The sequence below is a fragment of the Chenopodium quinoa genome, unplaced genomic scaffold (genome assembly GCF_001683475.1).
Source record: "Chenopodium quinoa cultivar QQ74 unplaced genomic scaffold, ASM168347v1, whole genome shotgun sequence".
Taxonomy (NCBI): domain Eukaryota; kingdom Viridiplantae; phylum Streptophyta; class Magnoliopsida; order Caryophyllales; family Amaranthaceae; genus Chenopodium; species Chenopodium quinoa.
In genome coordinates this window covers 1,702,563-1,715,784 of record NW_018745533.1, presented here as the reverse complement: position 1 = coordinate 1,715,784, position 13,222 = coordinate 1,702,563, and the positions used below count along the sequence as shown (strand labels likewise).

Below are 13,222 nucleotides of genomic sequence, written 5' to 3'. Positions count from 1 at the left end.
TTAGCTACTGTAATTATCCTAGCGTGATATTAGCCTTGATCCTAGCATGATCTCAGCCTAACTTGTAGCAAATCAATCATGATCTTAGCCTAACTTGTAGCTAATCAATACCGAGTATATCTCGGATACTTTGTATATATATACTCAAGAAAATCAATGACAAAGCATCGATCATATTACTTTCATGGTATCAGATTAAAGGTTTCGATCCTAACCTTCTTCTTTCCCTCTTACTCACGGCCCATCTCCTCCTCCTTCCTCAAATTTTCTTCGTCTTCCGCTGCAACATTCCATGGCAGACACTCCAAAATATCACCCTGCTTTTGCTATCACAAACGTAAAATCTCTCCTCCCGATCACTTTGGACACCGCTGGAATGTACCACTCCTGGGCCGCCCTCTTCAAGGTGCTTTGTAGGGTTCACGACCTTACATTTCACATCATACCTCCTACGGAGGCGACGGAACTCGCTACATACGAGAAAAACAAAACGGCAGACTTGGCCTATTGGAAACGCCTTGATGCCGCGGTCCTTAATTGGATCTACGGTTCTATTTCTCACAACCTCCTCACTGCCAATCCTTCTTAAAGATGACACCGCTCAAGGAGCTTGGGCTCGTCTCGAGTCTATGTTCCAAGACAACAAAGCAGCCCGAGCTTCCCATCTCGAACAAGAACATGCTGACCTTGATTTCGAGAATTTCACCTCCATTGACGACTATTGCAATCACATCAAATCCCTTGCTGATCGTCTTGCGGATGTTGATGCTCCGATTCCCGATACTCGTCTAATCCTAAAGATGACCTCCGGTCTTCCTGAAGCCTATGCCGGCACAGTTGATTTTATACAAAATCAAGAGCCACTTCCTTCCTTCGAGAGCTGCCGTTCCCGACTCAAGCTCGCCGAGCGCACCATCAAGAACCGCCTCGCCAAGGAGGGTGGTGCCACTAGCCGCCAGCAGGCCGCCCTCATCTCCTCCACCGGAAGTCAGAACCAAGCAGACACCTCTGGGAACTCATCTCGGGGGAACACCAGAAACAAGCAACAAAAGAAGTCTAATTCTAAGACTTCTAATAAAGGCCGCACGAATGGGCCAGCCCATCAGCAATCAGGCCCAAACCCAAGGCAGCCTTGGCCAATTTCCTCAAGGACCGTATTCATGGCCACCGTGGCTGGGCCAGTGGCCCAGTCCTCCATGCCCCTATCCAACTCAGTCGTGGGCTCCACGATCTGCTTCTTCTTCAACTGGTTCAAGGCCTAATGGGCCTGGTATATTGGGCCCACCTCCTCAAGCGTACAGTACTCAAGAAAATGGTCCGATTCCTACCCCTACTCATATTGAAGCTGCTATGCAAATGCTTGCTAATCTTAACCGTTCGGATCCCAATTATTACATGGACACTGGCGCCACATCTCATATGACGGTCGATCAAGGTATTCTCTCTACTTATGTCAATTCGAGCATTAAAAATCATAACATTGTTGTTGGTAGTGGTGATTTAGTTCCAATTATTGGTCATGGTAGTGCTACTTTGCCCTCCCCATACCCTCCATTTACCCTAAACCATGTTTTGCATGCTCCTAAAATAATAAAGAACTTGATATCCGTCCGTAAATTCACGACTGACAATATGGTTTCTATTTCCTTTGATCCTTATGGGTTTTCTGTGAATGATTTACAGACGGGGGCCCAACTAATGAGATGTGACAGTACTGGTGACCTATATCCAATAGTTCCAACAAGTCAAGCCAACTCTTCCGTCACACATTCCAATTTTTCTGCTCTTTCTTCCGATCTTTGGCATAATCGTTTAGGACACCCCGACAATGTCGTTCTTAGATCTTTAAGTAATCAGAAACTAATTAAATGTAATAAGGCTTGTAATTCTTTTTGTTCTTCGTGTCCTTTAGGGAAACAAGTTAAACTACCTTTTTCTAATTCTATGTCGCACACTTCTTTTCCATTTGATATTATTCATAGTGATATATGGACTTCGCCTATTCTTAGTTCATCAGGTCATGGTTATTATCTCTTGTTTCTTGATGATTACAACAAATTTTTGTGGACTTATCCTATTGCACGGAAATCCCAGGTTAAACATCTCTTTCAATCTTTTCATAAGATAGTCCAACTCAATTTGAACGTAACATTAAGACTTTTCAATGTGATAATGGCTCCGAGTATGTTAATGGTACTCATAAAACTTTTTTTGAAAATCATGGCATGCTCTTTCGTCTCTCTTGTCCTCACACATCTCCTCAAAATGGAAAAGCTGAACGCCACATAAAATCAATTAATAATATTATTCGGACCCTTCTTGCTCATGCTTCCTTGCCACATTCTTTTTGGCATCATGCTCTAGCCATGACTACTTATCTTCTAAACATTTTACCAACCAAGGTCTTAGGCTATAAGTCTCCTACTCAAGTTTTATACCGATGTGATCCAATTTATTCGGCATTACGAGTCTTTGGTTGCTTATGTTTTCCTCTCTTCCCTTCCACTTCTATCAACAAATTGCAAGAACGGTCCACTCCTTGTGTCTATCTTGGCCCTGAACCTAATCATCGTGGTTCGAAGTGCTATAATCTATCAAATGGGAAAATCATAATTTGTAGGCATGTGAAATTTATTGAATACGAATTTTCGTTCTCAAAATATCACCAACCGAAAATTAGTGATTATGATTTTTTGGACTACAATCCATTAAATCACCTACACCATTTGCGCACCACTCAACCCCCTAATCCTCCCTCTCCAGCCCAATTCGAGCCACTCCATGGGCTTTCTCCAGCCCAGTCCGTCCCATCTCATGGGCAGCCAAGTTTTCCCACATCTTCTGGGCCATCTCCCCCCTCTAGCCCATTATCCCACACTTCTGTCACAACTCTAAATGCGGGCTCCCAGCAAACCCAACAGCATACACCGGTTTTGCACCTTCCCCATTTTGACAGCCCATTTCCCAATTCCTCACAATGTGAGGAACCCACCTCCCCACTGACTGCCAACAGCCACACCACCCACGCTGCCATTGACAGTCCCGCCTCCACCACCCACACTCTCGGCCAGCAACCCACCCAATCCCATCCTATGACTACCCGAGCCAAAGATGGCATTGTCAAGCCTAACCCAAAATATTTTTCCAACCTAAACACGATGACCACTACCACCATTTCTCCTATCCCAAAGGACCCGGTTAGTGCTATCCGTGACCCTAATTGGAAAAATGCAATGTTAGACGAATATAATGCTCTTATTGATAATCATACATGGGATTTGGTTCCTCGGCCACCTAATGTGAATGTTATTCGTTCTATGTGGATATTTCGTCATAAACGAAATTCTGATGGTTCTTTTGAGCGGTATAAGGCTCGTCTTGTAGCTGATGGTAAGACTCAGCAGCAGGGTATTGATTGTGATGAGACTTTCAGTCCGATTGTCAAACTGGCTACCATTCGTACAGTTCTCAGCATTGCTATTCCTCACTCTTGGCCGATCCATCAACTGGATGTCAAGAATGCTTTTCTGCATGGTCATCTCAATGAAACAGTTTATATGCATCAGCCCATGGGTTTTCGCGACAAAAGTCGTCCTGATCATGTGTGTCTACTACGAGGATCCCTATATGGTCTCAAACAGGCTCCTCGAGCCTGGTATCAGCGGTTTGCAGATTTTGTCATCTCTATTGGATTTGCTAACAGTAAATCTGATAATTCTCAATTTATTTATAGGCAGGGATCTGATACTGCTTATATTCTGTTATATGTTGATGATATCATTCTTACAGCATCTTCTAACCGTCTCCGGACCCGTATTATGGATCTTTTGAGCTCCGAATTTGCAATGAAGGATTTAGGTCCTTTGAGTTTCTTTTTGGGCATCGTTGTAACTCGTGATGATAATGGTCTGTTCTTGTCTCAGACACAGTATGCTTCTTCTATCATTGATAAGGCCGGCATGTCTAACTGTAGTCCTTGTCCAACACCTGTTGACACGAAATCAAAGCTTAGTGCTTCTCATGATGCTCCATATGAGGATCCTACTAAGTACAGGAGTCTTGCAGGTGCTCTTCAGTATCTGACTTTTACTAGACCTGACATTTCTTATGCAGTTCAACAGGTGTGTCTCCATATGCATGATCCGCGCAATGCGCACATGTGAGCTCTGAAGCGTATCATACGCTACTTACAGGGTACTCTGTCTTATGGTTTGCATTTGTATAAGTCCTCTATTAATAAACTTGTGGCTTATACTGATGCGGATTGGGGGGGATGCCCCGACACCAGGCGATCTACTTTAGGTTATTGTGTATTTTAGGCGATAATTTGATTTCCTAGTCTTCTAAACGGCAACCAACATTATCTAAGTCTAGTGCAGAGGCCAAATATCGTGGGGTTGCTAATGTGGTATCTGATTCTTGTTGGATCAGAAATTTGTTACTTGAGCTCTATTTTCCTATTCGAACAACAACTATTGTTTATTGTGACAATGTGAGTGCCATCTACCTCTCTGGAAATCCAGTGCAACATCAACGCACAAAACACATTGAGATGGACATTCATTTTGTTTGTGAGAAAGTCGCAAAGGGCGAGGTACGCGTATTACATGTCCCTTCCCGTTACCAAATTGCAGATATTTTTACAAAAGGGCTTCCACGGGTATTATTTGATGACTTTCGTTCCAGTCTTAGCGTCCGTGATGCTCCCGCTACGACTGCGGGGGAGTGTTAGAATATATGGATGTATATTCTTTGACTTTGTATATATTAGTTTAGCTACTGTAATTATCCTAGCGTGATATTAGCCTTGATCCTAGCATGATCTCAGCGTAACTTGTAGCAAATCAATCATGATCTTAGCCTAACTTGTAGCTAATCAGATCAATACCGAGAATATCTCGGATACTTTGTATATATATACTCAAGAAAATCAATGACAAAGCATCGATCATATTACTTTCAGAATGTGTGGCATTCTATGTACACTTTTTATTGTGTAAAGATAGCTACAATGGATAAATGACATAGATGAGAATTGATTTTGACTTTAAATATATTCATGTAGGGAGAGAACTATATTTCAAGTGGTTTTATCTACTTCTATGCAGGAGAGTATTACGAAATGTAAAGAATGTGTGATAATGTCATAATATGTTTTTTTTTTTTTGGATAATTTTTCGGAAATTATACGGTTATTTCACCAAATGCCACCGACTACTTTAAAAATTCACCAAATGCCATCAGGTTTTTCAAAATTCACCAAATGCCACTGACAAACATTATATTATCATGGCGTGCCATTAATGAGGTATGGCCGTTAACTTTCCGTTACTACAATTCTTAATTCACCAAATGCCACCGACTACTTTTGAATTTTCATGAAATGCCATTAATTATATAAATTATTTATATATATTTTTCGTTAATTTTATTTGCTTTCTTTGTGATCCTTGTTTGAACACAAAATCCCCAACAAACAATGTGCTGTGTTTTTTGGTATCTTTTTTATGGACAGATTCTCTGTTATGTTTTGGGCATTTTGATGTAAACGATAAAGCAATTTTTCCAGCACTTGATTTAAACATTAAGCAATTATGCTTAAATGAATGTTCAATTTCCCACTTTATTCAATTTAATTGCAATTACAATAGTTTACTTTAACATTACGGTCACAACCATTACACACATCAGTACACCTAATTTAAAAACAGAATTGGGAATTTTTTGTTGGTGCACTAGTAGAAAAAACCTCATTGGTAACGGGCACAATTAAATTCGGTACAAAAGAGTTTTTGTAACATGCAATACTCATGATTATGCAAATAGAGGGCTACTTACTATATGTGTTCTAAGTATCAAATTTATACAACAAATTGGGTGTAACGGCTAGTTTACCCCAAATAAATTCAAAAAAGTTGAAACTAACTGGTCGTTATAACTCATTAGGTCATAGTTATATTGTGTAATTATTTATATAAATAATGGCATTTCATGAAAAATCAAAAGTAGTCCGTGGCATTTGGTAAATTAAGAATTGTAGTAACGGAAAATTGACGTCCATACATCATTAATGACACGTCATGACAATATAATGTTTGTCAGTTGTATTTGGTGAATTTTGAAAAACCCGATGGCATTTGGTGAATTTTTAAATTATTTAGTGGCATTTGGTGAAATAGCCATATTAAGTCTTGGACAAACCCTATTTTTAAAATTGAATATTTATTTTTATAATCGTAATAGGCGCTAAAAATTAATGTATTTTTAGGATTTTTAGATCGGATCCAAATGACCGATTTTTTATTTATTCGGATTGGATCTAATAGGAAAATTGAAAACCCAATTATATTTTGATACATCTTAACATGACTGAAAATTGTGTGCTTTTTGCTTGCAGACTGCGCTCTCTTCTCTTCAGTCTGTTCTGCAAGAGGATTTTAAGGCCATTGAGATTGGGGTACATCTCATGAACTTGCTTCGTATTTATTGAGTATATTATGTCAGTTTATACTTTTGTTCCTAATGCAATACGAGTCTTGGAAACAATGTTGAACTTGGTTAACTAATAGTCTTGTAAACTGCTGTCTTCAAGGGTGCCCTTCATATGAAACTTGAAGCTGTATCTTAGAGGAACTCTATAAATAGTAGGAACAAGGGTAGATGAGCTTCGAACCCATGACCTCTATGTCACGTTGGCTCTGATACGATATTAAAGGACCATCTCAACCACACTACTAGAAAACAGCCAAATTACGACGAAAATTTTCCGTCGGAAACACCTCGTTTTCCGTCGGAAAACCAGTTTCCGACGGAAATCCGTCGTAACTGGTTGTCGCGATATACTTTATCGGAAAAAACGCACTTTTCCAACGAAAATTCCGTTGGAAAAGCGTTTTTTCGACGGAAGTCCGTCTGAAGAGGTTTTCGGGCCTAGGAAAGTCCGTCGGAAATTTCTGACGGATATTATTCCGCCGGAAAATAACGACGGAAATTCCGTCGGAAAATTTAATTAAAAAAACAAAAAAAAACTGCACCCACCCAAAACCACCAGCCCCCACCCCAGAATCACCAGAACCACCAGACCCCACTCCAGAACCTCTAGATCGTTCTTATCCCACCACCACCGACACTACCACACCATTATCGAACCCCAAAAAATGAAAATAAATCCCGAAAACACCCAAAAAAACGAAAATTAAACACCAAAAAACGAAAATTAAACCCAACGAAACAAAAATCAACCCCAACGAAATGAAAATCCACCCCCAGATATTCGAAAATTAACACCACAACGAAAATTAGCCCAAAAATCTTAAATTAACAACGAAATCGAAAAAATCCACACAATTATCTAATAAAATTCATAAATTAACATAACAATTACAAAAATATACAATTAGCCAATAAAATTCATAAATTAACATAACAATTACAAAGAAATTAACTAGATCTATAATCTAACCTAAATTAAAACTAGATCTACAAAACAAAAACCTTGAAAATAGTCGGCTTTGTTATAATATTGTTGCGTCGTTGTTGTTGCTGTTACGTTGTAGCGTTGTTGATGTTGTTGCGGTCGATGTTGGTGGTGGTTTGGTGGTGGTTGATGGAGAAGATGGTTGATGTCGGTATTCCTTGGATTTTTAGGTCGACGTCGGTGGTTGATGTTGCAGATATACACAAGAGGAAGATAAGTGGAAAGGAAAGGGAAGAGGAGAGAAGAGGAAATGGAAGAGGAGAGGCGAAAGAGATTGAAAGAGGGAAGGGGCAGAGCCACAGAGGGAAAAGAGAAATAAGAAGAGGAGAGGAGAGAGAAAAGGGAGAAGAGAGGCGGATTGTGAATGAGGGGGGTTGGGGCGCCATTTTAGTATTAGGGTTTTGGGGGTTTTTTCCTTTTTTTTTAAAAAAAAATTAAATTCCGTCGGAAACGGGTTATAATCCGTCGTAAATTTACGACGGATTGAAAATCCGTCGTAAATTTACGACGGAATTAAATTCCGTCGTAAATTTCGTACTTTCCGACGGATTTTCTTGTCCGTCGGAACGGTTCCGTCGAAATTAAGCTGTTTTCTAGTAGTGCCAAAAGCTTAAGCAAATAATTAAGGTACAAGAATATGTTTTATACTCTCTCAAGTTGAATTGAACTGATTATGAAAAATAAGCCTGAAAGAACTGAACAGGGTATTTGTACATATTATACAAAACCCTATACCTTGGGTGTACTCTGGAAGTCATACAAGTATTTCTCGAAGAGAGGCATATGAATCTTGTAAAGATTAATGCTCAATGTAAAACTACCATCTCCATGCGTGGTTGGAATCAAGAATGCTAGCCCCTCGTATCGAACACCACCATTTCCGAAAAACGTTGGACAACCCCAACCAAAATCTGCTTCACATGAAGGTATCCTACCCCAAGAATTTATCAAAAGGTTTGGACTAGTAACACTATCTGCCCCACGAAGAACAACCAATGGATCCGATTGCAATTCTAAGTAATCAACGGCTGATTTCAAGTATTCTACATCTTGCATTCTTACTAATGTCTCATGTATCATACTTGCAGTATACCAAAGCGGTTTGCTCACAATGTCTCCTACTTTGGCAATACAAGCCGCAAAGAAGACCAAGTTTCCGTAATACCCTTTTAATAGTATGGTTGGATCCTTTAATCTTGTTCTTGCATCGATTGGTATGTAGAGTTTTACTTGTTGCTCATTTGCTAATCCGCGCGCCATACATGCACTTCGCCACACATGCCCTGCGACCACCTCGAATGTACTTAGTGTGTAACCTTGGTCTACTACTTTGTATGATGCTGCTTTTAGTTTCAATGCATTAATTTGAGGTTTAGAAAGACTGAAGAGACCCTCCATATTCATTGCCGCATCACCTGATACATGTAGTAATGTTGGTTATTTTTCATCAAAATTATGAGTTTGTGTATCATTTTATGTGCACTTTTTATAGTGTAGAAATAGATATAACAGATAAATGACGTAAATAAGATTTGATTTCGACTTTAAGTTTAATTGTACTATATAGGAGGTGAGCCATATAGTTTAATTGTACTATATAGGAGGTGAGCCATATTTCAAATGGTCTTTGCTACTTCTATTCGGGAGGAGAGTATTATAACAAATGTGTTGATAATGTTGTTATTAAATCTCAATCTTGTATTGTACCTCGATTTTTATTACTTGTATTATAATTAATCATCACTCCCCATCTCACACTCTAACCTAGAAACATTAAACTCTCTTTCTCACTTACTTCGTATCAAGCGCCTAATCGTTTATTAATACAAAGTTACTTGTAAGCGAAGCATAAAGCATTGAAGAAACTTAATTAAGTCTCATATGGAATACTACGTACGTCTGTTATTACTTAAGTGTCTTACTTTGACTTTCGCAATATTTACATATGCATCGCTTTGATCAATATATTTGTTCATTGTATACATAAGATAAAACATAATCAATGAGTACTTTTTAATCGTCTCAAAGCATAGTTTCCAACTATCAACTTTTTATAAATTATACTTATTGATAATTCAAAATACTGTTTTTCAAACTTGTGCATTGACAAGTGTGTAGGTTAAAGTGGAGCACTTAAATAAACTAGAGGGAGTACGATGGAATAGACAAAAGCTAAGGTTATAATATGTGTTGATAAAAAATACTACCTCCGTTAACATTTATTTGCAGCTTTGGAATATTTTATGTGTTCCAAATAATACCCAAAATTGCAAGTAAATGTTAACGGTGGTAGAAATAATAAAAAAAAAGGGAAATTAAATCTCCAAGTATGAAATTGTTGCTAGTTCTTTCACACGAATTAATTTGGAATATATATATTAGTACTAGCTATCATGCTACCTTTGGTTATAGCTTTATTATACTCTGTATTATATATGAGCATATAAGCACGCATATTGTCATAGTGAATAAGCAAATGTGTGATAATGTGATATGGTGCAATTTTGACTTAGGCACTATTCACTTGCATCACTTTAACCAATATATTTACCTTATAAGTAAGATATATTATAATCAATGAATACTTGTTGAAATCGTCTTAAAGCATTGTTTGCAAATATCAAGTTTTTATAATTTATAATTATACAATTAAAGATATTATTAGTTAAAGTAGTGCATTGACAAATGTACTGAACAAACCATGACACATAAATAAAAATAGATGGCGGAGTAGATAACTATTATCGTCTACTTACCTGATGAACAGCCGTTTGGTGATAAGGGTGGTAAACGTGGCTCAAACTCCAAGTGCCTAAACTTGACCTGTGGTGGGTTGCGAGGAGCAAGGTGGTGGATCAACGACCTCTCATGAACAGGAAAGACGGCGAGGTCAAGACCACGGGAAAGCCTTGCCCAAGAGCTAATGAAGTACGCATAAGCAATTCCATCACCAATATGATGGTGCATGGCTACACCCATGCATACACTACCGCATTTGAAGCGGGTAAATTGCACCATTATTAAGGGGATTGAAGAGAGCCCTTTGGTGTAATCCCATGTAGGATTTACCATTTTACGAAACTTACCATTAGGCTTAAAGACTCCGTCTTTATCTCCATCTCCATCTACGAAATCATTAAGGGCATAGGGTGTTTCGACCTCTATGAATAGCACCCCTTCCCCATTGCAATCTACTTCAATTTCATCATTACCCTCATTCTTCCTTAACCTACCCGCTAACGGATAGAATGACACTAAGGCTCTACTTAGAGCCTCTTACAACACGGCCGTGTTGAAAAAATTTGAGGAATCATTGTTTAGGTTATCTTGTGGCCGGTAAATGTATATAAAAGAGCTATGTGAAAAAGGTATACGTACCAGCATATCTAGGCGTGTGAGCCTAACAATTTGATTTGGGGTCTCCCCTGCCGGGCAAACCATGCTGCATTCTTGCACTTTCAAGCTCATATTTTTTTTTCCTCTCTTCATTTTTTGTGGCTTAGGAACAACTTTAATTAGGAATGGAGTGATGATGATTCAGATCTAGTTTGGAAAATAACGCTATTATAGTATTATCTATATTTCGTACATCAAAACTTGGGCTACCTTTTTAAACTCATTTTAACATAATTAGATCTGTTTGGGTCCAATTTAGTCCAATTGGGCCTAGGCATTAAATGATCCAATTAAAAGCCCAAGGTCAAGGTTCAACTCTCCAATTGTGCTAAAGTCAAAGGTCAGCCCTCAAAGCAAGCCAATTAGGCTAAGGCCCAACCTCTCCATGTATGAATAGGTATAAAAGCCATCAATATTCATATATTCACATACATTCACAGATTCACAGATTCTCATAGATTCCCATACATTCTCATATACTCAAATAAAGCCTCAAGCAACAAATTCTCATGCATAGTGTTCTCTTTCTACACATTGTACTGACTTTAGCATCGGAGGGGCCTTCCTCGGCAACACCCCCGAGGCTAGTTTACGTGTGTTTACTGTGCAGGAAACCTTCGGCCCAACATAACTTGGATCGAATCCAGTCTTCTCCGTTTCAGCGGACCTTCGGAAAGGTCCCATTGTTTTCACCCGAAACAATTTGGCGCCGCCTGTGGGGAAGACTTTCAAAAATCTTTAAGCAAAATTTCTAACCAAGATCATCTTGCAATTATCTTAGTAGCAATGGCTAAGAACCGCAAGAGCAAAAGCCTCCGTCAAGGAGCGGGCGAAAAGCCTAAAACCCCTACACCATCACCCTCGCCGGACCGGAACTCTCCCAAGGGTGCCAGCTCGGGGGAGGATCATACAAGGAGGATTCCCTTTCTTCCGTAATTCATGACTCTCATTATAGGCCGAGTCACTCTCGGTCTAGCAGGGGTGAGTCCGATCATAGGACACATTCAGTGCCCCAAAGCCAACCATCGGCTGTGCGCCCTCATTCCCATACTCGGCCGAGGACCCCTTTGACGGGGCCCAGCTCGGAAGAGGTGGCAAGAGCGCTGGCAGTGCTCATGGAGGCGATGAGGGCACAAAATATGCCACCACCTCGTGATCGAACTCCTCCGCATACCCGGCATCAGCGGAGGAAGTTAGACCATGATGGTGGGAAGCTTCCTTCCTTCCGGGAACTGGAAGAGTGGGAAGAGGATTCCTGGAAAAATGAAAAAGAGAGGAAAAAGAACCCTCAATTTTTAAAAGGATCCTCATCCTCAAGACCAGAAACGCATAAGAGCAGCAGCTCAGCTTCTCGGCCAAAATCTACTCACCGAGAACCTCAGACTGTTCGCCGAAGAGTCCTTGACCGACTCGGCGGCAAGGAACCGAGCGTGCGCAGTCGCCTCTCGTTCCCTGCAGCCGAGGCCCAGACTTCCCAGCCAGGGACGAAAACCACTCCTACCTCTCTAAGCGGGCGGAGCGCGGTCCCTTCGGCCAGGAACAAGGGCAAGGCCGTTATGCTACCCGCCAGTTCACCATTCGAGCAATGGATACTGGAAGAGCGCGTGCCCACGGTTAAAATACCGTCGCACATCACATATGACGGGACCTCGGATCCGAAGGATCACGTGGCCTCGTATGAGACTCATATGAATCTTTGCCCCAGATCCGAGGCGACTTGGTGCAAATATTTCCCAACCACTCTCAAGGGGGTCGCGCAAGCGTGGATCTCCAAGGGAGTAAGGCAAGGCTCCATAACAGGGTGGGATGATTTGTCCTCCAAGTTCAGGAGCAAGTTTTCCACGGCAAACCGCCGAGAGAAAACTACTGCAGAGCTCATGAGTCTACAACAGGGGGAAACCGAAAGCCTCCGAGACTATCTGACCCGTTTCAGTAACGAGTCATCCATCGTCTCTCAGCTGGACCAGGGGCTAGCCGTTTTTGCAATGCAGAATGGCCTTCAGCCCGGAAAGTTCCTAGACTTCATGGTCATGCATACCCCGCAGACCTTGGAGGAAGCTCTGAATGCCTCGGATAAGTTCATCCGAGCCGAAGAATGGAACAAAGCGAAAACCCAACCTCAATTTGGGGGAGGGAAACAAAGACAAGTACCCTTGTCTGAAGGCCAAGGCCATAAGGCAAAGGGAAAGTCAAAGGCCTCGGAGCAATCTTCGGCCAGCGACCCAAAGAAGGAAAGATCTGCCTCATACACAGGCAGATACGAGTCCTACACTCCGCTCTCTCTTCCACGCGCCAAAATTTACAGCGTGACGAAGGAAGAGCAGAGTTACCGAAAGCTGAGACCACTCC

At 40.7% G+C, this 13,222-nt stretch overlaps 1 protein-coding gene across 1 annotated transcript; it reads right to left on the bottom strand.

Moving 5' to 3' along the window:
• Positions 1–8,206: 8,206 nt before the first annotated feature.
• LOC110715891 (anthranilate N-benzoyltransferase protein 3-like) lies at positions 8,207–10,549 on the bottom strand. Its single transcript, XM_021894512.1, has 2 exons — positions 10,234–10,549; positions 8,207–8,892 (listed from the first exon to the last, which is right to left on the bottom strand). The coding sequence occupies exons 1-2, from the start codon at positions 10,547–10,549 to the stop codon at positions 8,207–8,209; spliced, it is 1,002 nt and encodes a 333-aa protein (XP_021750204.1).
• Between the last annotated feature and the right edge of the window lie 2,673 nt (positions 10,550–13,222).